This window comes from Coturnix japonica, chromosome 1 (genome assembly GCF_054131305.1).
Source record: "Coturnix japonica strain WE chromosome 1, WE-NBRP24, whole genome shotgun sequence".
Taxonomy (NCBI): domain Eukaryota; kingdom Metazoa; phylum Chordata; class Aves; order Galliformes; family Phasianidae; genus Coturnix; species Coturnix japonica.
The window spans coordinates 66,045,913-66,071,495 of NC_140663.1; the positions used below are offsets into that span (position 1 = coordinate 66,045,913).

Sequence of the window (25,583 nt, forward strand, 5' to 3'; positions counted from 1 at the left end):
GCACCTCAGGGCGCACGTGCAGCACCAGAGGTGAGCTGGGTGAGGAAACATCCTCCAGTGTGGCAATGGAGTAAGTGAGTGCTGAGATATGGGGAGCTGCCAGGGCCAGGGCCACAGCCTGAGGGTCCTCTGAAGGCACGGAGCATGGGCGGGCCCTGGTGTGGGGCCCAGAGGGTATCCTGCCAAGGGACCTGGGTGTTTCTGTCCTCTGTCCCTGGGACACTGACTGACCACAGCCCCTGTCTTTGAAGTGTGCAACATTTACCTCTGTGGTGCTGCAGAAGAGGAGCAGCTCTTCATCTTCTCTCCCCAGCAGGCCACAGTGTTGAGCATGGCAGAAGTGCAGGGATGGGTATGTCCCATCTGCCGTGATGTGCGCAAGGACATTGCCTATGTGGTGCTGTGCCATCACAAGTTCTGCCTTGGCTGCATCCTGTGGTGGGGCAAGAAGCAGGACAGCTGCCCTCTCTGCAGGAGAGTCATGGAAGAGGTCAAGGTTGTTGGATGGGAGGATGACAAGGACGTGAACTTCATCATCTGGCCTAAAGCACCACATGTACCTGCATACTTCCAGCCACACCTCCCCAAGCCTGTAGGGTTACCTGGGGTTAAAAGCAGCTTTTCCAGTTTCCCATCAGGAGAAGTAGGAAGTTATGAGATTGTTTATTTTTTAGGTAAAACTTGAATCCTGTCATAAATAATGTCATACAAACATCCTGAGCTGTCTCCTTGGTATTTCCAGATATGTTGCCTAGTGACAAAACTTATTGATAATAAGCAGCAAAATATACCTGTGGAATATACATTCCAGAATATTACTGTGTTCTTACTGATCTGTCTGTGAGATCCTCAAAGAAAACAAAAAGAGAATATACTAAAAAATAAGGAAGGAGTGATAATTTCAAAAAAGCCAAATTATAGACACATTAATTTGATTACTTTTTAATAATTCCAGTGATCTACAAAATGCAGCAGGTTGAAGAGTTCTCTAGTGCTTTTCATTTTATAATGGTTAAGTGCTGAAATGAAGCAGTAATACATATTATTCTGGGGTCATCTTGAAAAGACATCTCTGACAAATGATATCAGAAGTATTCAAGGGAGGTACGTGACATCATTTTTCTTGCCTCCTTTAACTACCACTGAGCAAATTCAGGATATGTTTTTAAAATCAAACAATTTGAGTCACCTGTTCTTCCCAGAAGATCCTCTTTCTTCCATGAACTCTTATTCCTGCTACCTATGAAAATTATTTCTGTAGATTCTGTAAGACTACATGCATTTAACGTCTTCCAGAAAAAGATGAACAATTCAATATTAATGTGTGCTGAAAAAGAATGAGAGAGGTAAAAATGATATGCTAACATCCAAGTACAGGTGGAATTTTATCTTTTATTCTAATAACATTATCCAACAAATATCAATTCAGGATCATCAGGCTTCAGAAAAGAGAAATTCCAGTACCAATTCTTCAGAACCACTTTTTCTGTCAACAGGATACATCCCACAGTTGCACAAAATTCAGTGCTTAGAGGTTAGAGTTAATGTAGAGGATACTCGGAAGATTTGGGGCAGCATGTTACTCAGCTGGTAAAACAATTCCTCAGAAATTGTCTGGGGAAAAAAAGAGAAGATGTAGTAGTAAGCTTTGTTTTGTTGCTGAACTTCAGGAGAATGGAATTTCTCTAAACTTTATTTTTGGCATTTGAGTATCTTAATTTTTTACATAATGCATGCTATAATCCTATTTAATTCAAACAAAAATTTGACCAAAATACAGTTTGTGTATTTATGTGACGTATCTGTCCCCAGCAGATTTCTTATTCCAAGTACTTCTGTCTAGAAAAATGAGAACAATGCTCTTTGCTATATATGGGACTCCTGCTCCCTGAATTCCAGAATTATATTCAGCTTCATTTATTCTTAGCTTCCTTCTTGTTCCTTAGTTTATGACTTCATGAACAAACACATGTTATTTCATTCCTAACATAACACTGATTTTTTAGACAACTTCCAGCACCAATTTTCATAACAAAAACAAAACACAGAAAACCACCACCACCACCAAAAACACCCCAGTGTTGGACACACTTGGAAAGATTCCTGTTCCTGAAGATGAGTTTAAGCTCCAAATTAAATCATTTAGGAATCTTTATTACAATTAATTTCAAACATCTAGTGTAATGATTTTGTGGAAGCATAACTAAACTCTCTTCACCGCAGTTTTTCAAGATGTTCAACAGTATGACTAACAAAAGCCTAACATTATATAATGCAAGGTTCATCTCATAAGAGAAAATAAGAGCAAATGGTATCTTTTTCAAAGGTTATATATACACTATTTGTAAAGTCAAATTTCTCGGTTTGAATTTTTAGTATTTCCAGAATATTCTAAAAGATATCCCAAACTATAAAACCCTTTTATTCCTATTTTGTAAGCAAGGAACCAAAACAGCAGTGGATCAGTTTAAACTCAAACAAAGAAAAAAACAAATAGGACACAGCAAAGAAATGAAACCTAGGTATACTGACATTTAACTTCTTGTTTGCATCTGACCCAGGGGACTATTGAAACTTGTTTAACTGACCTGTGGTACTAAGAATTGTACAGTCCGAGAAACTCCTCCATCCCATGAGGCCATTTCCATCATGAAACCTAAAAAACAATGTTCATATTACATGGATTACATATACAATCTTCCCTCTAAATTACACTCTTACATAGCAAATAGGAGGTTAGGATTTTTAACAGTCTTAACTACTGTCATTGTTTGTAACACTCAGATCCAACCTGGCTAATATACTTTGAAACCTTACTTAACTGGAAAATCTAATGAGGAATTACTGAGAAAAATGGAACACCCTTGAAGAGCAAAAAACCCAGTTCAAGTATAGAAGTGTGTTTATCAGCAGAAGTGAGAAGTTTCCTCAGACATGATTGCTGTGTGTTCTTCCAATTGCTTGCTTTCATTTTAGAAATAACTCTTTTCTTTAGATCAGTTATGATCATATCCATATAAATCCATATGAAGATTCTGATTTTATGCTAGCATTTCTTAACTATAACTGATGAACTACAAGATCCACAGGAATACACTGGTGACAATTAAGGAATTTTGGAAAAACACTTGTATAATGAAAGCAGTTACATGGACATTTCATTGTGAATCACTAAAAGTCACAACAGCACATGGCTCCTTAAGTATGCAGTAGAGAGAACACTACACTACTAACACTTTAAATACTCTAAATGACTGTTTGTTGTATTTAAGCACAGGTCAGAAGAATGCAGTAAGTAAAGATGCAGTTGGAAAAGATAGGAAATAAATGTTAAATCTGATGACTTTCCAGCAAAGAGATGAGTTAGCATATAAACCAGCTTTAAAAAAAAAAAAGCGTGTGGCATTCACATTGTTTGAGGCAATTAAAATAGAAAAAACACTGGAAAGTATATTGACAACTGTCAGTTCTTTCCCTCCTTTGGAGACTGCTCAAAAGCAGTAAAGGGGTTTTTCTTTTACTAAGCATGATACATAAAAATATTTTCAAAACAATTTCACTCTTCATTCTAAAAGTGAGATTATTTTCTGATGCATACAACAGCCCAATAGTAACATGGTAGTTAATGATTTTAAGATGAAAATACGGATATTTTAACAAACAATGAGTTACTGAAACAACTTTTTTGGAGCAGTAGGAAATATACAGCTTGAGCTAAAGCTGGATATCATCAAATTCAACTCTAGTAGTGAGCTGAAGCATTCACTAACATACCTTTGACACACTTGAACACAAGTTCTGCCCTCTTTAAGCACCATGGAATGGTCATTTCCTAAAAAACAAATAACGAAAAGGCTCAATGTGAATGAATCAAACAACAACAGCAAGGAAATTCTTTAAAATAATAAATTGCCATAAAAGCATTTTTTCCCATCAGGTATTTGAGCAGTAACACAGTCCAAGAAGGAAGATTCAGTTTTCTAGAGAATTCTAGACTGGTGATTTATATGATATAGATGTCATACATATAATGTATAAATACATACACACACATATAAATATAATGTAAAATATGTATATATGTTATATGTATGTATGTAGGTATGTATATACATATAATATGCATATATATATAATATGCAAAATGTATATGTAAGTACATATGTATGTATGTATGTATATTTATAAATATATAAACATCAGAAAATTGTAACCATCAGATTTGTGCTTTAGATAGCCAAAAAGAGGCTCCTGACCACAGTTTAACAGCAGTAACTGACAGTAACCAGATATTCCTGATGATTCTGGTTTAGACTTATTGGCATACCCATACAGATTATGTAAAAACTTCCTCTCCTAAAGGTGAACTTTCAAAACAAATAAAATCCATCTTTATCTGATGGGTGATTTTCAGATATAAACAGACAGCAAATTCTTACCTCAAGTTAAATAACAGGATAGGATATGAAAGCCACACTGCTATAAGTTACTGTAATACCATAATATGTGGCTGTGTGCACTAGTCTAAGCAATTTAAGAAACAGTTCAAATATTTTAGTACATAAAGCATTCTTTTCCTATAAACTAAAGCATGGTTTATATATATTAAGATAAATTTTCCTTGTTAGAGGCAGAAAGGCCATCACAGTAAATACTTCCCAGAGAAAATAATATCCATAATAAAGAACATCCTTTTGTTCTGATGCGCTCTCCAACTAAATCTCTCTATTTATGTCTTAATCAAGTAAATCACTGCATCACAAAGTGCTGCTTTTATATTACATAGCACATGAATCAGACAGAACAATGCAGACAACACTATTTTCATTTCTAATCTTCATGGAAAAAATAGTCGGTCTTTGTTATAATTGAACTGCCTACGTTTGTTTTCTACCACAAGCAATGTAGGTGTTTACTGCTACTTTTGATCATTGTTTTAGCTTGGGTTAAAAACAAATGCCTAAAAAGAAAGGTCCTGTCACTCTAAGGGCAATTTAGAAGTACATTATGTAATCAATAAAAGGACCTAGCCTAAAAAGGACTGATTGAAGCAGCAGGATATGACACTATTCCTTGGACTATTTCAGAGGAACATAGATGCTAAATCTTGTGGTCACTGAGGGAAATAATAGGTTGAACCAAGAACGTCACAGTATGCAAGCCACAAGAACAGACAATGACACAGTAGTGATTCAATTCCAATCCATCTTTAAAAACTATGTTATTGTGATTTTGACATATTGTTAGAAATATTCTCTATATGTAAATATCACAGAGTTATCCAGATCAATCTATGTCCATGACAGAGGGCAGTAGGCCCATGGGCATCCCAGCCCCCAGAACTGGGAAAAGGGGTAGGGAGATGGGCTCAAGCAGCAGCAACGATCTAAGGAGGAAAACTTATTTTACTAACTATGATATTGGAATGCACATATATAGACAATCTAATTGAAATTGAGGCTAACAAATCAAGTAAAATAAAAGAGAGAAAGTTTTCCAAAGACCAAGAAGCATACTTTGAAATTGAAGGCACACGACATCATTTTTGTGACATATTCCCCTCTCTGACCATGAGGTCTTCTGGGATGTGTAGTTCTTCTTCTCTGTGCTCCATATGATGTCATGACGTGGAATACCAATAGCAAAAATTATAAAACCGTGACAGTAAATTAACAGTAGTGAAATCAAAGGATTGAGTGAGTACCAATTCACGCTGTAGCACAAAGGGTAGAAAAACATACAAGACTCATCACTTTCGACAAGCTTTCATTAATATCATTTCAGCAAGTGAACCACACACCAAGCCGTGTTCTTTCAAAGTAGGCTTCTCAGTCTTTGGAAAACTTTCTCTTACTTTACTTTAAGATAAAAAATCTGTTATCAGATTAACATTACTTCTGTTGATAAAAATAGGTCAACTTCATTGATTAGAAATATACGCCGTAAAGCTGCATCAACAGACTCATTCCACAGGGTTACTGTTTTCTAAATTTATGTGCACATAACAAGTAACGACAACACTAAATTCCAAACACTTCCATGGAACAAAGATTTCAAATCCTTTTTCAAAGCTTAATTTTCAGATGTGGTGAATTAGCAAGGCGTTCACTTGAAATACACCTATGCAAAACCTACAGACTGTATGAGCAGCTACACATTTCAAGGTGGGAGACTGTAAGATATAAAAAAAAACAAACTGATGGTTAAGACACTGATAATCTATCTCATAGCTGTCCAGCCTTTCAGCTCACCCAAGACACAAGGGATTAAAGAGGAATTGTCTTAGGCTACATATAAAATATATAATATAGCTAATGTGTATAATGAAGATTTAAAAAAATTATATATATATATATATATATATATATAATTATATATATAATATATATATAATGTATTTATAGATGTGTGTGCGTATATATATATAATATGCACATATATGTATAATATATGGATATGTATAATATATATAGGTAATGTATATACTCAAGATTTTTTTTAATCGATATATTAATTCTGACATTTTAAGTTTCATGTTTTTCTTGCAATTTCATCTCTTTTAGATTTTATCATTAAACATTTAACTTATTCAGCTCCTTTCACATGAAAAAAAAAAAGTTGCTGTTAAATACATAATTTAGTGAATTTACAGATTTCGAAAAGAAGACAATAGATGTAGGCACCACATGCACATCCTCTGTAAACTTGCATACCTGAATTAGCAAACTGACGTATTAATTTAGGAGATAATTACAAAAACACTAATAATACAGATTGTACAATTGATTGAAAATATATTGCAAATTATATTGTTTGTGAGCTTCTGGAGATGCTGAAAATTACAAAGTTTGTTAGCACTGCACAAGTATTCTGGATATGTGCGTATGCATATATAAAGAAACATTTATAAATCCACAGTGCAATTAGTTACCACCCATCAAATGGAGTCCAGCTAATCCCCAAACAGCAGCTGGTCAACTCTATGGTCAGCTATGCAGCCTGGCCTGGTCCCAGACACGCTCCTGTCAATCAGCAACACTCAAAACATTGGTGTGCTATTCACACTCTCTCAGCTGAAACTAGGACAAAATATCATTGCTAGTAATCACTGCACTTTGCCAAGTGGCACACATTTATGTAAAGTGTAACAAATCTGGCTCAATTAAACTGAAATTTAATTGACTCTGTGCAGAAGGTATAAGAATCAGTTAGCCCTGTACTGCACCCTCCTCTTCACAACATTCCATTGTCATCTACACAGTTTGTGCCCAAGCAAAGTGCAGTCAACAAATATCACTACAAATCACAGTAATGTTAGAGGTTTCTGATCTTCTGGGACTGCATCACCAGCTGTCCAGGGCTGCGTGCAGCCCAGGCATTTCATAATGTGCTCTATATGTAAAAACTGTTCACAAATACTTGCTACACAGCCTATATGCCTTTTATTTCTCCTTAAAAACAAACAAATGCCAACACTTTTAACTTATCATTAAGGTTAGAAAAGATCTGTAAGGTTATTAAGTCCAACTGTCTATTCATCAAAAGGACTAGATCCAGGACTTGGTGATGTTGAACCTCATACAGCTGGCCTCAGCTCGCTGATACATCCTATCCAGATCCTTCTGTAGGGCCTTCCTGATCTCAAACAGATTAACACTTACTCCCAGTTTGGTGTCATCAGCAAAATTATTGAGGCTGCACTCAAGCCCTCTCTACAGATCGTAAATAAAAATATTAAACAGGACTGGCTCCAGTACTGATGTGCTGACAGCTGGATTTTAAGCCTATTCCTGGACCCAGCCATCCAACCAGTTTTTATGCAGTACAGAGTATATCTGTCTCAGCCATGAGCTGCCAGGTTCTCCACAAGAATGCTGTGACAGTATCAAAGGCTTTACTGAAGTAGACTATATCCAAAAGGGAAGGTCATCAATCAGAGAAGGAGATCAGGTAGGTCAAGCAGGACCCACCTTTTGCAACTAGCCTTTATACCCCGGTTATCCTGCACAAGCATGACAGACAGCGGCCTGAGAGCCCTGAAGTGTCCCGTTTTCTTCTGTGTTTCTATATGGATGGCAGCATAAAATGGTCTGCAAGCTAAAACTACCAAGGAACTATGTCAGCTGTAGCATTTTTAGCGATGCCATGTTATTAGAACATATAATTCCTCAACTCAGTTTATATTAATCCCAGGGCAATTATCACACATTAATACCTCTGCTGCCCTAAATTTGATCTTGTTCATTTTTGTCTTCTCCAGATATCAAACACTGTTTCCTTCCTTTGTTAAAATTAGTGTCAAGAACATGAAAAAAACTCAATTTAAAAAAAAAAATAAAAAATCTGGATTTCTTGCTGTTGTATACATAAGAAAAATAAAACAGAACTTGATTTTTTTGTTTTGTTTTTGCTTTTTATGAAGTCCCAATAATAGTGAAGTATGATGCACTCCTTACTTCTGTGATGTTATAAACATGACTCATCTACTCATCCAGCCACAAAAGAAAACCCTTCGGAAACACGCAAAGCAAACTCATGATGAATGCCTGTCACAGAGAAGGTGGCAGATATCTCTGCAGCTGTGCTCCTGGTTAACCACTTTACAAAAACTTAAACTTTCTTTTTTTTTTTTTTCTTTTCTTTTTTTTTTTTTTTTAATGTAGGTGGTAAATGTAGATTCAAAACTGGATCTGCTGAAGGCACCAAGTTCACGTTAACCTTCAGAAACCTGTTATTCACTTTTCCCTCAACAACAAGTCACAGATTTGTGAGTTTCAAATTCGGTCAGTCATCTACAAAACACTGTAACAGGGTATGCTGCTAATGCAGTTCATTCAGTTCAGTCTGGGCTTAACAAATGCTTACCATACACACCACTTCCTGCTTAATCCCTAAATACTTTAAAAGTTTAATACCAAAGGCAAAGTGCTGTACCATAATCTTTAAATAAACCAACACCACACAAATAGATAATTCTTCACTTTCATACATTTAGCAGTAACACTTTCTGATAGCACAGCAAACACACGATCTTGTGTTCTGTTCTTATTTTAAAATACATACATGTAACGCAAGGTAAAACTAACATGTTCAAACAAAGAAAAAGATGAATAGAGTCACCCGGTGACTTGATTAAGGAAAAAATATCTACACATTTCTGAAATGCAGTAATTGAGTGTCAGTAATAACTCAGGCAGCTACCCCTGAAAAGGATACTAATACAACGATGCAAAAGTACACTTCTGAAAGAATATTATCTATTACTAACAGTTAACATTTATATAGAAGCGTATTGTTTAGAATTTTCACTATTTGATATTTTTAACTTTTGCATTGCTTGAACTTCCACAAATCTTGCAAAAGGAATCTCAGTTTTATATGTGTTCAGATCAAATTTTGTTAAAAAAAATAAGGAAATCAGTCATTCCATCTGTTAAAACAATCCGTAGGTAAGCCTTTTTCTTGCTATGAGTCAAGCACTTTTTACAGAAGGAATAGCAGTCTTAACATTTGTAAGGTTATTAAAAAAAACAAACCAAAAAAACCAAACCCAACATAAAAACCCCCAAACAATTATAATTATACATATACAAGGATAACAGTAATGGCAGCATTATCTTTTTTTCTCATTCCTTTAAGTTTCTAAACTTATCATGTGAGGAAGTGTGGCACGTAGCTGTACCGCCTGTCTGCTAGTTCTGTCCCCACCTCCATTTCCTTTCCTGCCAGTATCTCTTGGGCCAGATCTGACAGAGAAAAGAAACTGCCAGTGGTATTAAACTGTAATTTATACACTGTGAAAGCACAGGTGAGAGACAAGTTCTATGCATTAGCATCCCACAGAGGAAAGAATACAGAAGTTCAGTATACAAAGCACATGTTTATCAATAAAGTGCCTGTAGTATGCTGCTTCTTGCCCAGATGGTAGACAGGGGGAACACAGAAGGAAAACAAGGGCAGAAATTGAAGGTATAGATGATTAGGCACAAAGAAGGTGAGCAATTAGGGCAGAGGTGAAATCTGAGGTGATAAAGAATGGCATTTAGGGATACATAATTCAAAGTACTTAAGAAACCTATCTTTGCAAGTACTGCTGATCCTAAAGCCTTAGTGTTAAGATTTTCTAGAAGACAATTAAAATTGGGATTTGCTATCACTATTGTATGCTGCAGTTTCTAAGCAATAAATGTTGCCAAACACGTGCCGTCACTTCTCTCATTAATACTTGTGCAGCCTTGCAATGAACTGGATCAAACAGGGGTGGGATTAAAAATGAAGAGGTTAAATGCTTTTAACTCATTCAGTTTCTTTACTCAGGTCACCACATAGATACCTGTTCTATTACAACGATGTGACATGAGACTGAGATAGACTTCCTCACCTGTGTCAAACAGCATTAAACATGCCTTTAATAATAATACTAAGAACAAAAAAATTGCTAATGCTTGCACTCTAGAAACCAAAAAGAAAACAGATTTACTTACTTCTGACATATCATGTACCAACAAGAGAGGAATACTAATGGTAGTAATATCATGTGTGCAGCAAACTTTGAGAATGTTCCTGAGTCCCATGATTGCAGGATCTCGAGCAGTTATGTTTCCAGATCTTACATTATCATCCACACAAAGATGAAATGCAACATGAATTTCAGAAAGATTTGAATGGCGAGTGATATAGAATTCTCCTGCAGAATAACACAAAATAAAAAGGCAGTGTATCATGGTAGAGACCTATATTGAAACACACTTGTTGTGCTGTATAAGAGTAGAGTCAGTCAGTTAAGACAAAAAGCCAATTCAAGTAGACAACATAGATCAGAACACATACACAAGGAGGGAAATAAAATGAAATGAACTGGTCTAAAATTGCTGAGAGTATCACTGTTTAACATTCATCCAGCACTCATTTCCCTGCTTTGATGAGTTTCACTAGCATCACAGACACCGGGTGTAGTAAGACGTAATAGTGCCGGTACAGGCGGATATGATCTAAACATAGTATGAAACAGAAAAACAAACACAGAGGAGGTATAATACTCAAAATATATTATGTAAGCACTGAATTGCAGACAGATGTGGGAGGCGGAAATACCAAAAATGGATGGGTTAAAATAAAGGATACAGAAAGTCTATGCAAAAAGGGTAATTGGTTATATTACATACATGATACATACTAGAATGCAAAACTATCAGTGGTTATTAGAATTTAAAATAATTTGCAGCCATGGAAATATGAGTTACAGAGTTGCTTTTGAGAAAACACCTCAAGGGAAATTTTTCAAATCAGTTTTCTATCAAAGATAAAGAAGCAACAAGAGGCAGTGTAATTCAAGTTTCTTCATCTCACCTTCTGTTGGAGAGCAAAATGTCTAAACTGAAATAGAGAAGCAGGTATATGATAGCCCTGCTGTTTCAGTCAACAAATAAGTGTCTTTCATCAAACCTATTTTCACTGGCAAGTCAAGATACTGTCTATGCACTGGGATATCTGGAGAATGGGTATACAGTCCTTCCTGCTGACAGTCAAGGAGAAAGTAATCCCTATTAGTGACCAAAGCAGCGACCAACTAAGAATAATGATATACAAGTCACTACAGAAAGATTTTACCAGGATTTATCTGTTAAGGATACAGAGTGGATTTATAATCCATTTATGATAACAAGATATAAGACAACCATGAAAGAAATTTTAATAAGCCCTCATATTCAACTATGGATGCTCTCAACTGTGCATTCATCTTCAAGCTCCTCTGCAGCCTTCCTTACTAAAAGTCACAATGTATTCAAAATACATTTCCTCTTTTAGAGGAATGAATTCTTAAAGTCAATGATGAAAAAAAAAAAAAAAAATCAAATACCTTCAAAAATGTTTTTCTGTATCTGAAAGAAAATAATTTGCTAGTATTTAAGCTTCACTTTTTTCCAGGATCTTCAGAGATAGTTTTTCTCCCCTCAAATTCTGAAAACAAATTTTAGGCATAGAGAAGTTAAGTGATTTGCCCCAACGTCATATGATGTGGTAGCAAAGCTGGGAATAGAAACCAGATGTCCTGACACCCAGTTCTCTGCCTTAGCCACAAGAACGTCCTTCTCCTTTGATTGAGGTCAACTCAGGTTTAGTTTATAATTTATGTTCTGAGTTTAGAGCTAAAAATGTGCACCTATAAAACACAATTTGCTGTAGGAAGAGAGGGGAAATGCAATGGAACTCACCTTGTAAAATATTTGACTGGTTACGCTCAATATTCTTGGATTTATCTTCAATTCCACTACCTTTGTTTCCTGTATATAAATAAATAACACAAACATTAAATATATCACATATTAATGTACTATCTGCTTTAGCATATAGGATGTATTGAGCTGGTGTCTAGTTTAAATTTTCACCATAAAGTTAGAAAAAGCTGGGGGACAAACAGGAAGTGCTCTTGCTGTCTTCAATAAATGCTGAACTGAATCTTGAAACAAATCATTACCTCTCTTCTTCAATCACCCATTTCAGATGAAAAATAAAACACGATGTTCTCAAACATAACACTAAGTTCTCAGAGTTAATCCTACGACTACATAGTATCTCGCTATTGCTTTTTAATTATGCATCTATTTAAAAGAAATCTGTTCCTAATACTAAACAATAAATTTTAACAGAAATTTGCATAAATCATCACTATAAATACAGCTTTCACCATTTTCCTTAGACTACAGCAACATGCAAGTCCCTAAGAAAACTTGTTTAAGTACAATTATGAATCTATTTGTGTTACTGATGTATTTAAACCATATCAGTAGTCGTTTACAAGAAAAACAAAATTTCATGATGTACAAGTACTGCTTTAACAACATATACTCAGAAGATCGCTCTGCCATTTGTAAATGTGAATGGTTTACTTTGCAGCTATAAGGATTTAATCAGCACTGAAGAGAATACAAATTTACTGAATGTATTGCTCAGTTTCTAGCACTCATTTATTCAAAAGGGAAAAAGTCATAGCATGTATTTTACAATTTTTAAAGCATTTCAATTATACAGAAAGAAAAAAGTTGAGTAAAATAAATTATGTGTTGTCATATGCAGTTTAAATTGCAGAGGAAAGCATAATGAGCCTATACACTTTGCATACAGATTGTGATGTGAGCCTGATCACAAGTATGATTAGAACCTAACAAGCTTTTTTTTGAAAGGAATGTATGTAATGGCATCAAAGAAACCACACGGACCATGCAGACACGTAAAGATTCCATGAAGACTTCTTTGAGTTAACTAATAAACTAAAATGCCACATTTTAAAGATAAGGTAAGGGAATAAAAGCAAAACTGTGTTGCCCGTAACCACAAATATTTCACTGAGGACTATTATAGAATAGTAAAGAAAGTAATTTTGGTTGTCACTGACCATGATGCTTTTTCGACTTATTGCTACGCTGTGCTCTGGCCTTAAGTACAACCTTCTGGACAATTTCAAGTTGTTCTTGAATTCCAGGAAAATGAAAATCTGTGCATTCTTGGCAAACAGTTGCAAAATCTAGGAAAAGTAAAGATTTCAATCAATGTCACAGTGTTACACTAAGTAACATTACAGTTACTCAGTTCTAGTGTTCAAGCAATGACAATTACAATGATAAAGAAAGAGATAAAATAAAACCAGACCAAAATAAGCTCACCAACAAAAAAAAACAATGCTTTTGAAACAAGAGAATTACTTCAAAAAGCAACACTGCTTACTGTTCAAACAGAATCATCTATACACAAAATATCCAAAAATAATAGCAGCAACGCAAGTTTCACTGTGTTTAAAAAACAGTCCTTCAATCTGTGATGCTTTATTAAAACACATATAGATTCTTCTAACAGCAACTACTGCATTCCATTTGCTTTGCAAAATGACTGCTGTTAATTAAATTCATTAATCCTCTTTAAGGACCTAATACGCTTTGATTACCTAAGAAGCTCCATATATTTCCATGAACAGGCTGTGACAGGAATAGGCAGGATATGAAGAAGATCTTAATATACTTTATGCATTGCCTTCATCATAAAGCATTTTTGAAGTGCTTTACTGAATCCTGGTGTACAAAAATCAAAGGAAGAAACAGCTCATATTCCAAAAGATTATTTTCTGGGCGCACCAAAATAAAATAAAGCCAGGACTGAAACAAACAAACATAAAAAGTCTCTTGTACTTCAGCTAAAGTTAATTGTAGTTAACTGATTGAGTGTGCTATACTATCTTAAATCTGAGTCACAGCAGCCCTACAAAGTCCTAAAGTAAGAGATTTACACCAGGCAATGCATAAATAACAGGTATGTAAAGAGACAACTCCTACGCTTTAGAACAAAGAGCTGAATTATATCAACATAGTGAAAGATGAGTTTTCTGTTGAAGGCTGTTTTTCTAGAGCCTAAGTCCAATTTCAAAAGCATATTTTGCTGATTATTCTTTAAACTTTTTAAGAGAGAAAGTCTACCCAGAAAACATTGCAGTCACCATTTTCAGTCTTGCTAGTACCTCACACAATATGCTTAATTTATACTGGCTACAGGTAGAAAGATGTTTCAAATGTAATTTTTTTTTGTATTAAACTTCAAGAAGATGGGAAACTCTATAATGTGGTTAAGCCTATAATGTGGTTAACAGAATGCTTGAGCAATCAAAACTATAACAAGAACAAACAGGTGTTTCATTCTTTGCATTCAAATATTCAGAGACCTATTACTGGTGCACTTAAATTGGCTATTAATCAAGCTTTCCAAGAGTAGGCAAATAATACTCTGACTGTTCCTTTTCAATGGAATTTATAGTACTGGAAATATTTAAAGCGCATGGCATTTTAACACATTTACTTACCAATTTTAAAACTATTTAATTACTGCATTTAGAAATAGGTTTTGGTATGATAAGCTGACATAAGAGTTAGAAGACCCTACTGATAACTGACCAGTGACAGCAGGGAAATCAACATTAATGATTCTAGTGTAACATCCTCATACTGAAAAGCAAAACCTAGGACAGAGATGAAAGAGTTAACAGCGTATCAGAGTTCAAGCTATTCAGTACAACTCTGTGCTACATCTGTTTCTGCATTTGTTATTCTTTTGTAATATTATACACAAAGCAATAAGATCTCTAGCAAATTAATTTTACTGCACCTTCAGTGAGAGAAGGCAGCAAGACTCATACGAGTTTAGTGGCCCTGCCAGGGAGGGGGGTTGGAGCTCCATGATCCTTGAGGTCCCTTCCAACCTGGGTCATTCTGTGATTCTGTGAGTCACATTGACTTTCAATGGCATACTGTACTCCATTGGAGGACTCACCTCTTTTGATGCCGCTATATGAACTGATACGGTTATCAACCAATAAAACCAGGCCACAGAGAGAAGTTGAATAGAGAGACATTGCAGTTTGAAGTCTGTGAAGCTTTACTCCATTTCTATGATTACGTTTATGTTTACAGAAATCCAGCATATCAGCTCTCAGTAACCTCAAATTATGCATGGTCTTCAACTGAGCTCCTGTATGGAATATAAATGATTTTAATACATACATAAAGGATGAAACTTAGGATTGTTATTCAAATACCAGGAACCAAAAAGTTTTGGCAGAAAGACCCATAAGGGAAACATAACCAATAACACACAAAGTAAGTTCTTAACCAAATACTTAGTTTTATATGCGTATCAGCCATTTTAGAAATAGAGTAGAAATGCAAAAATGTAGCAGAAAAGGGATATTTAAACCTGAAATGAGACTTGTTCCCTGTGATAAATCTACAAATAAAAACTGAAAGCAGTTAAATAAATGGCTTAAAAGTCTTCAACGCACAAACAAGAGTAAAATAAAATAATAATAATAATTAAAAAAAATAAATCAAGCACTTATTATTCTAGGAATCAAATCAACAGTCATATTTTCATTTTTTAATTGAAATGTGCTTTGATGTCACCATATTTTTTTTTATACTAGTAACCTTAGGAGAGTGGATAAAAGTTTGCTTTCAGAATGTTTTCCATTAAGATATGTTAAGATATGTTTCCATTAAGAACATTTTTCCATTTCAGATAGCTGGACACTATTTAATATGGTTTATGATGTACCACACTTCTCTTACATATGCAAACAACAAATACAACATAACCCCAATCTGTATACAGTATATTGACAATTAAACGTTGCAAATAAGACATAGATGTATAATTCACTAGCATCTATTACTATATTTTGGCTTTGCTGTCAGTATACTTTACTTACCCAAGTGAATAGTAAAACTTTCTTCTAGAAGTCTTTGCTCTTCATAAATTCTTCCATTTCCTTCTACAGATTCTCTCAATTGACTGGGCTGAACCTTAATTTCATCGCTGAAATAATAAGAAACTTACTGAGAAGTTAATACTAGTTTTCGTTCAACACCAACGATATTTCACAATATGGGTTATATTTCACAAACAGGCAGTTTGTGGAAATCAAGAGACTAAACCCACTTGAATGAACTCTACATATCCAAAGTTCTGCCTTCTCATCATGCTACAAATACTTCATGTGCATATCAGCAAAAAGAGAAAATTTCACTATTAGATTTATATTATTTGGCTTCTTTGTAAAATACTTTGAGACTGAATGATAAAAAAAAAAAAATCTCAACGCTTAGTTACAACATAATGATGAGAACAGAACATAAAAGGGAGGAACGGAGTAGAAGGTCAAGGTGGTACGGCAGTAGAGGTTGAACCTTGCTAACAATATTCTGTTCAATTTTGTTGTGATGCAACAGATGGCAGTAGAGGGACAGTCTGACAAAACTGTCTGACACAGAAGCGTATATGAAGTGTGTCACCAAATTCCTCCACGTGGAAAAAAATGCACCTATTGACATTCATCAATGCTTACTGAGTTTATGGAGACTAAGCAGTGGACATTAGCACAGTGAAGCAGTAGGCACTGTGTTTCAACATTGGTGACAGCAGCAGTGTGTCACCTCCAATGTGTGCAGATTTTTACAGAAGTGACTGTATGCTCTTGTTCATCAGTGGCAAAAATGCACAGCTAACAGCGGTGACTGCTGAAAAACAAGAATTGTTTCTGTAGGTGAGAATTTGCTCTATCAAGTATAACTTTTCTGTGTGCTTTGTTCCCATGGAAATAAATTGGAGATATTACTTTTGGAAAGAACTACATATAACCATATGCATACAAAAGCAACTATCTTTCTACCTCTAAGCCTCTAGTTGCTCTATAATAAACATCCTGTGCATTACTTCCATACGCATAAGGGACCTATAGTTCTCAGAACTCAACACAGTCTGAAGGACCACACTTTCTGTCATAACACTTCACATACACTTCATATCTGTTATGGTGAATGGAAATGTCTGATAGAGAAGGCATGAAACTATGAAGAATAACCTCTGTTTTTCTCAGAGCTACTTGACTCTGGACTTCTAGCTGCTCAGTTCTTCTGAATACTTTTCAGTTCTACCTAACTCCAGTTCAGCCACATCTTTCAGCAAAAGTGCTTCAGTTACAAGTATGAATGGCCTTTGTAATTTTACTGTCTTTAACGTCTTATCGGAATACTCAATAATGCTGAAACTCTAAGGAAAAATTCTTATGGACTGGGCTTAGTTTGACCAGACTGTCACTATTACAGTGACTTTTTTATTTGGTTACTAGCTTAGAAAGAAGTCAACCTGACTGGGAGATGTGCAGTCCTAGGAACATATTCTGCAACTAACCTGAAAACTGCTAAAGACTTTCAAACGCTCTTGAAGAAAGTACTGAGAAATCTAACTATACGTACACTGTCTTCCAATATATTTCCCCTCATCTCTCTTCCTTCATGTTCCATACATTCTGCTTTCTTATCCTGAAAGGAAACACCTAGGAGGAATGGCGAAGTATTTTGTACTTCGTCACATTCCATGGCATTTTCATCTCATCCCTGGCATCCGGTTGGTTCAAAGGTTTCACTTTCCCCATAAATCCTTACTACATCCACCTAGAGTACCCACTCAGGCTGTTCTTCTAGTATGAGATATGAAAAAGCATCATGCTTTACTCCCTTGATTTTAAAAACAGTAACAAAGGTGGTGGATACTAATGATACAGAATAAGGATCTCCCAAGTTACAAATTCTCATTTTCTTACTATTTCCTCAATGAAAATTTTTCATTCAACACTCACTGTAACTGGTCAGACTTAAAACTCTAAATTTTTAAGTCTTCTGGGCTGTCTACATAAAACTTTAAAGAGGCTAATCAATAAAAATGTTGTGATACTGCTATCACTTATTAAACTACAATTATTCTGTGTAATATTGGTAAGCATTAACAGAAAGGACCGTGTCTGTGTTAAACAGGCATACTGTAAACATAGAAAAACAGGATGAAACTCCTGCTTAAGCAGCAGTGTAGTGTACTAGAGCATTTTCTTGTACAGAAAGATTATAAAACATTGCACGTATATATTTAATTACCATGGTTTATTTACCTTTGGTTCTCTTGGATTATTCTGTTTAAATGGCTACTCGGAAAGAAAGGTTATAACAAACCAATGTCTTTTGAAGTAGTATAGACAACAGTAAGCTTCACAGGAGAATTAAATACCTGATTGAGCTGTTGTTGGGATTCTTTAGGTCCTGATGAAGTTTTATCACCCATTCCTGATATTCCTGCTTCTGGATAGCAGTAGACTGTTTTAATTCATTTGTCCATTTGTTCTCCAAATCCTAACAAGACAACAGTATTTTGAGTTTTGAGTTCTCTTTTTAATGCAATTATATACCTGATGTTTTATAATTTGCTGAACTTAGTTTACCTGCTGAGATTCAAAATGCCGAGCTGCTAATGAATTTACATCTTGGTCCGTTAGAGATTTCCCTAGTTCTTGCATCACTTTATCCATTTCTGCTCCTTGTCTGAAAGGGAAGCAAATGCAGATTCATAACAAGTAACACTTTCAATAAACTAGCATAGGAACACACACTGTTGTTGATACTGTCACTGATCAGTTCTATCAGACAGGTGATCAATGCTAATCACAGGCCCAATGTCTTTCATTTTTGTCAGGGCAATCCCAAACATAAATACAGGCTGAGCAATGAGTGACTGCACTGAGAGCAGCCCTGTGGAGAAGGACTTGAGGGTATTGGTGGAAATAAGAATAAGCTGATACTGTGTACTTGCAGCCCAGAAAGCCAATTGTATCCTGGGCTGCAACAAAAGAAGAGTAGCTAGTGGCTCATGGGAGGTGAGTGATCATCTCTGTCTATTCCTGCTCCTCATGAGATCCCACCTGCAGTACTGCATTCAGCTTTCGGCCTGAAGCATGAGGAGGATATGGACCTGTTAGAACACAAAATGATCTGAGGGCTGGAGCACCTCTCCTTCTTTGAGGAGACTGTGAGAGACGAGGTTTTTCAGCCTTGAGAAGAGATGACTCTATGGAGACCTTATAAGGGTCGGCTAGTACTTAAAGGGATATTCAAGAAACATGGAGAACGACTCTTGAACAGGGAGTAGAATGACAGAAAAAGAGATAACGGTTTTAAAAGTGTAGATTGAGATTTAAGGAATAAATTCTGTACTATGAGAAATGGTTAGGCTCTGGAACAGTTTACCCAGAGAAGGTATGGAAGTCTCCACTATGGAAGTGTTCAAGGTCAGGTTGGATGGGACTTTAAGCGGTCCAATCCAGTGGAAGGTGCCCCAGTCATTGTAGTGGGGTGAAACTAAATCATTGAATTACCCAGGTTGGAAAAGACCTCAAAGATCATCAAGTCCAACCACAGCCTAACCATAGTATGATGGTTACAATGATATACAAGGTCCCGTCTAAACCAAACCATTCTATGACCCCATAAAATAATTCAATCTAGCTGAAAGATATATCATACAGCACTTTAACTACCTGTTCTTTTCGGAATCAGAATCCACACATTTCAAGTTTGCCTGTGCATATGTCAGTTTTTCTAGACACTCTAATATCTAAATCGCTTTAATATCTTCATCATTAGGAAGGTTTTAGTAGTATGTGGTCTGAACTAACTGCTGAAATTCAATTAAGGTGCTTTTTTTTTTTTCTACTGTTCTACCAGGACACAGAAAAATCAACAAGACTTATAAGCAGAAACAACCCTTTACACAAGGCAGATTGGCAAGGGATCTAGAAGACAAACGTGACCCATAATTGAGAAATCCATTATGCAGTGAATGAACTGCATTTTATAGTAGCTATTTCATAGTCAGACGCTTAATTCTAACAATGTTCAGGGGATAGTTCTCTTAATTTAGTTAACTCCTTTAACTACTTTAACCAAGAACAATGGAAAAGTCACTGGACATAAAAACAAAACAAAACAAAACCTTCACAAACAAAATCCCCAAAGGCATAAACGCTCAGTCCCAGAATCTAAAGACAACTTTCCTTTTACTGAAAGCAGTTAAAAAACTAGTTATCTCAAAATTTAGGTTAGTAGCATACGTATTTTCAATTTAAAATAGCTATCACATTTTCAAAAAGCAAGTCCTGTTTTGTTTTTCCAAATAAAAATGAATTGGAGGCTCCAGAAGATGAAACAAGTAAGAGTTCCCAGCTAGATACTATAATGCAGACATAACTATTGTTTTGAAATAAAATTTCTCAACCCTTTTTGCTTTGTTCCCTTTCAAACTCAAACGATGCAAACATGTAACCTCCAGGCTAAACACTTATTTTTAATATCCAGATAAGTTTCTAGCTCTTGCTGTATTAAAAAATGGGTATTGGAGCTAATGAACAGTCCAGCTATCAGCTTTTCATCCAAATACCTCGTCTCTCCCTCATCTTCCAAAGTTCCTGACTTTGTCTTCTGTATCTACCCTAGCATTCAGAAACAAATAGATTTACTACAGCAAACTTAAGCTGAGAGAATTCCAAACCACCTCCCGTGTAAACAGAACATTACCTGCACTCATAGTTGAGCTGTGTGCAATTATTGCAATTAACTCTAAGTGCTCTCTCTTCTATATAAATTGTAATATACAGATATCATAATATATGTATAAAAAGAGCTAACAATAATAATAATAAAAAAAAATGTTTACACACATTACTGGAGATTTTCATCCCCAAATTAGAGATATGTAAGATTTGTTCTGGAAGTACGTTAGAAATAAACAAATAAGCTACATAAATAGATATACATCATATAAAAGGAACTTAAAAACAAAAATAGTGCTGCTTAGAATGCTAAAACATACTTGTTTGGAATATTTTGGTATTTCACAAGCACTGCCAGCATCTGTAGCTAGTATTTATAACATCCTGCAGTGCATGTTCCCCCCCTTGTGGGTACAGCAGCCATCTGCAACTTTACAATCTTGGGGAGGTCGGGATTCCACACAGACTACATACTTACTCATAGAACAAATGGGAATCAAGACCATCAAAACTTGTATTACTCAACGACCTTTTACAACTCTCAGTGACCAAGCAGAATGGAAGATACATGACCCTAATAATATAGGCTAAGTATTTATTACATGCTTAGAGACAGAAATATAAAACTTGTGGTGTGCACCTGTATTTGGTATAACAATAAAATAAAATAAAAATAATACCTTTCCTGTAGTTTTTTCAATTCCACATCTCTTTCACTTATTAATTCGGAGATGCTAACAAAATAATTGTGTTCCAGGTTTAACAGTGTCTCAGAAGCTGGAGAATGTATCAGGTCATGATAAACATCTGCAAAATCTTCGTCCCAGCTGTTTTCCTCAGGTTTTGCATACTCCAACGTTGTCTAAAAATTATAAGAGATACACCCTTAAGAGTTCCAAATGATTTCAAATGAAGATGCCTTATAATGGTGGCATAAAACCAAGTGGACGTTCATTCTGATGTACATCCTTCAATACACACAAACTATCTCTTCCCTAATTTGAGTTGTCTGTACTCTGGCTTAACTACTATTATTTCCTCTCTTCCTGTATACTTTCTTTTTGTATGCATCCAGCAGCAGAAGCATTTTGATTACAGTGAGGAATGATCAATTCAGCCAACAACCAATTGCAAAGAAAATTCAGCCTTTTTTTTTTTTTAAATAACAATGCCTTAAAACAGTATCTGTACACTATTTCATCATTTGATGAATTTTACATCGGGTTCAAAACATCAGCTATGCAAAGAAAAATGTTATATTAGAAAGAGAAACCAATTGTTGATATCATTAGAATGTGACTAATCATGATTTCAAAAAAGCAATTTTTATTGAACAAAGAATAACCCACAGGTGCCAGTTCAGTAAGCTTTTTTATACTGAAACACTTCATATATTCTTACATACCAGTTTCATCTCATAAACGTAGCTGATAAATTGAATAATAGGTTAAGGATGTCGAAAGACAATACAGTCCCAATCCTTGCACTGAGATAAGGTTTTAAATAGTCTGCCTGACCTGTTCATATTAATTTTCAGGGAAATCCCCACAATAAAAACAACAAACCTTCCTAAAGGTTCTGCTAATTGCATTTTGTTGATATTTCCTTTTGCCAGTTTTCTTTATAACAGACATATGTTCCCACATTTTTCATAGTATTCTTCGCTCTTCTATGATAAATGAGGCCTTTTCCACAATAGCTGCAGTTTGTCATGCTTTTTTCCACTAGGACCCCTCCAATTCCTCTGCATTCCTCTTTTTTTAAGTTTACACACAAAACAATTAAGTAATAGACAGTACTCATATTAACTCAGAAAATGAGCTAAAAACCATATACCTCCTCCTTTGAAGTCCTCATTGATATTTTTGCAGTTTACTATCTTCTGATTTGATTCTAACGCACTGCAACCCATACAACTGCTTCTGTTTGATTATAACCAGCTGTTTTACCTTTCTATTTTGATCTTACAACACAACTAAATTTTTTCCAGTAATGAGATAAGTTCAGGAAAAACCTGATGAAGAACTTGCACGATCACTTCAGAATAAAAGGGAAAAATTACAATAGTTGATCAGTAAAAATAAATTTGAATGCAATTTTGCACCTTCACAACATTGATTGTGTATACATTCATATACACTCACAAAACAAGTTCTGAATATTAATTTTTCAGCCTTAATCTTACCTCTTTATAAGCTTTAGCCCAAGTATCTGCCAGCTGGTTTATGTCTACTTCTCCTGACTTCACTGCTTCCAGAGCCATTTCAGCTTCTCTGTCATAACCTTTTATAGTTTCATCTTCTATGAACTTATTGAGAGATTCCCTCAGGTCTGTTATAACAAGAAGAGAACACTCCAGCAACAAAGCCATGTCAGTGGAAAAATCAGTAATTGAGTAAGAAATATACAAAGCTTTTTCCAAAAACCTTTCATTTGGGCGTCATACTTCCTTGTACTAATAGCCATATTCATAGATGTTTTGATGTTAATCTAGTTTTTAATTAAAAAAAACAAACAAAACAAACAACTATTTTTTCAGTACTTGTTTCTTAAAGTATCTTGTAAAATGTTTACGGGCATTGATATATGACATGAATTTCAAAAAAGAACAATCCACAAAAATAACAGTTCTTACCATTTTCTACAAAACATGGCAGATTGTGCAGAAGCATTAGACGCCCGTGCAAATGACTAACATTCTCTTGCACAGGAAATTTGAGAGGTACTGTAAGCACAAAGTGTTGATTTCCAGCATTGAGCGTGTACACATAGTCTTTCTCTCCAGCACAGGTCCTTCCTCTGTTAGGCTTCATCTTCTTGAGTTCATTTCCTGCAATATCAATGAAAACAGCAATAATCACAATCTCACAGAGGGGAAAAAATAGAAAAAAAGCACACATAGCTTTGTTAATAATTTACAATTTCTAGCAAAAACAATTTTAATCCTGCATTTTTTCATATATGTTCTTTTCATCTTTGACTTCCAAACACACAGGTAGAAGCTGAAGAATGAATACCAGTCTCCAGAACGCTAAGTCACTCCAAATTGGGATCGAGCGCATCAGGGTACTTACTTTCATGAAGTACGGTATAAACCTTGTGACTAAAAGGTAGAACCAAGACAAAAGGAAAAGACATGAAAAGCTGTCTTTAACTGAGAAACTGCAATTGCAGACAACTGTGTCTCAAAAAGTGAAACAGTTTGGAGTGCATTAGGATTTTACTGCCTCTTCTCCACTGGTGGTAGAGTTGTGGAGGGGGGGAAGAGAAGACAGCAGTAACTTCCGGAAGAAGCTTACGTAGTCGTTTTGAAACTGGCCTAAGGATACATTGATAGACAGGAAACAAAATTAAAATTAAATAAATAAATAAATACATTAAAAAAGCAAGGAAAAAAACCAACAAAACAAGAGAACTGTCTACAAGACATAAATGAACACTGGGAGCTGTCTTGGTAGTTGTTCTGTCCACAAGGTCTCCTCTATACATCTACAGTTCTCTTCTTTGAACATAAACTGAAATGCTGGATATCTCATTCTAATGGAAACATCCTCAGTGCTAAAAGACACTGTCCAAGAAAAAGAAAAGCAGAAAAGTTTATTTTCCACAGAAAAATGTATAGGATTAGTTTATAGGGTGATGAACAAGTCCACGTGCTAGGAACCAACTAAACAAATGACTTTAATACTGCTTACTCCACCCTGAATACTGCATCCAATTCAGGGCCTCCCAGCACTGTAAAGACACACACCTGTTAGAGCAAATCCAGAAGAAGGGCACAAGGATGATCAGTGAGCTGGAGCACCTCTCCTATGAAGACAGGCTGAGAGCTGTTTATTTTCTTGCCCGGAGAACAGAAGGCTCCAGGAAGACCTTGTAGCATCCCCGCAGTGACTTAGGGAGCAGACAAGAAAGCTGGGTGGGTACTCTTTATCAGGAGTGATAATCACAGAATGACCCGGGTTGGAAGGGACCTCAAGGATCATGTAGTTCCAACCCCCCTGCCTGGCAGGGCCACCAAACATACACCTTTACTAGATCAGGTTGCCCAGGGCCCCGTCCAACCTGGTCTTGAACACCTCCAAGGACGGGGCATGCACAACCTCCCTGGGCAGCCTGTTCCAGGGCCTAACCTAGTTCTCCTAGTGAAGAACTTCCCCCTAACATCCAACCTAAATCTTCCCTCTTTTAACTTAAAACCATTTCCCCGTGTCCTGCTATTGTCAGCCCTTTCAAAGAGTTTACTCCCCTCTTGGGAGTAAGTTCCCTTCAGGTATTGAAAGGCTGCAATGAGGTCACCCCGCAACCTTCTCTTCTCTAGGCTGAAAGATAAGACAAAGGGTAACAGATTTGTCGTCAGGCTCAGGATTACCAAGCTCAGAGGAGAGGCCGCAGTAGTTCTGATTACTGAAAACGCATAGAACAGTTGGTGACAGAAGGGAAGAGCAGAAGGGTCTGCAGTAACGCGTTCCCCGGGCGAACAAAGCCCCCTGCCCAGCTGCGAGCCAGCACCCCACCACAAAGCAAGGCGGTGCGGGCATCCAGCTCCACCATGTCTCACCTGGGCTCTGGATGCGGTAATTCAATGAGTCCGCCCGGGAAGGGCCGACGCCGGGACCTCCTCCCTTCCTTTCAGTAGTTTCACATTCGCAGACGCAGATTCGACGCC

The 25,583-nt window shown here is 36.0% G+C and overlaps 1 protein-coding gene across 2 annotated transcripts; it reads right to left on the reverse strand.

Moving 5' to 3' along the window:
• Window positions 1-1,372: 1,372 nt before the first annotated feature.
• FERRY3 (FERRY endosomal RAB5 effector complex subunit 3) lies at window positions 1,373-25,563 on the reverse strand. Of its 2 annotated transcripts, XM_015871246.3 has the most exons (14): window positions 25,476-25,563; window positions 23,550-23,744; window positions 23,100-23,245; window positions 21,595-21,776; window positions 18,812-18,911; window positions 18,601-18,722; window positions 16,250-16,356; window positions 15,316-15,513; window positions 13,397-13,525; window positions 12,216-12,284; window positions 10,485-10,687; window positions 3,775-3,832; window positions 2,589-2,656; window positions 1,373-1,614 (listed from the first exon to the last, which is right to left on the reverse strand). In XM_015871246.3, the coding sequence occupies exons 2-14, from the start codon at window positions 23,725-23,727 to the stop codon at window positions 1,522-1,524; spliced, it is 1,653 nt and encodes a 550-aa protein (XP_015726732.1). In that variant the 5' UTR covers window positions 23,728-23,744; window positions 25,476-25,563; the 3' UTR covers window positions 1,373-1,521. The 2 variants fall into 2 exon arrangements, with proteins under 2 accessions (XP_015726732.1, XP_015726740.1); XM_015871254.3 differs by lacking the exon at window positions 10,485-10,687.
• Window positions 25,564-25,583: the final 20 nt, after the last annotated feature.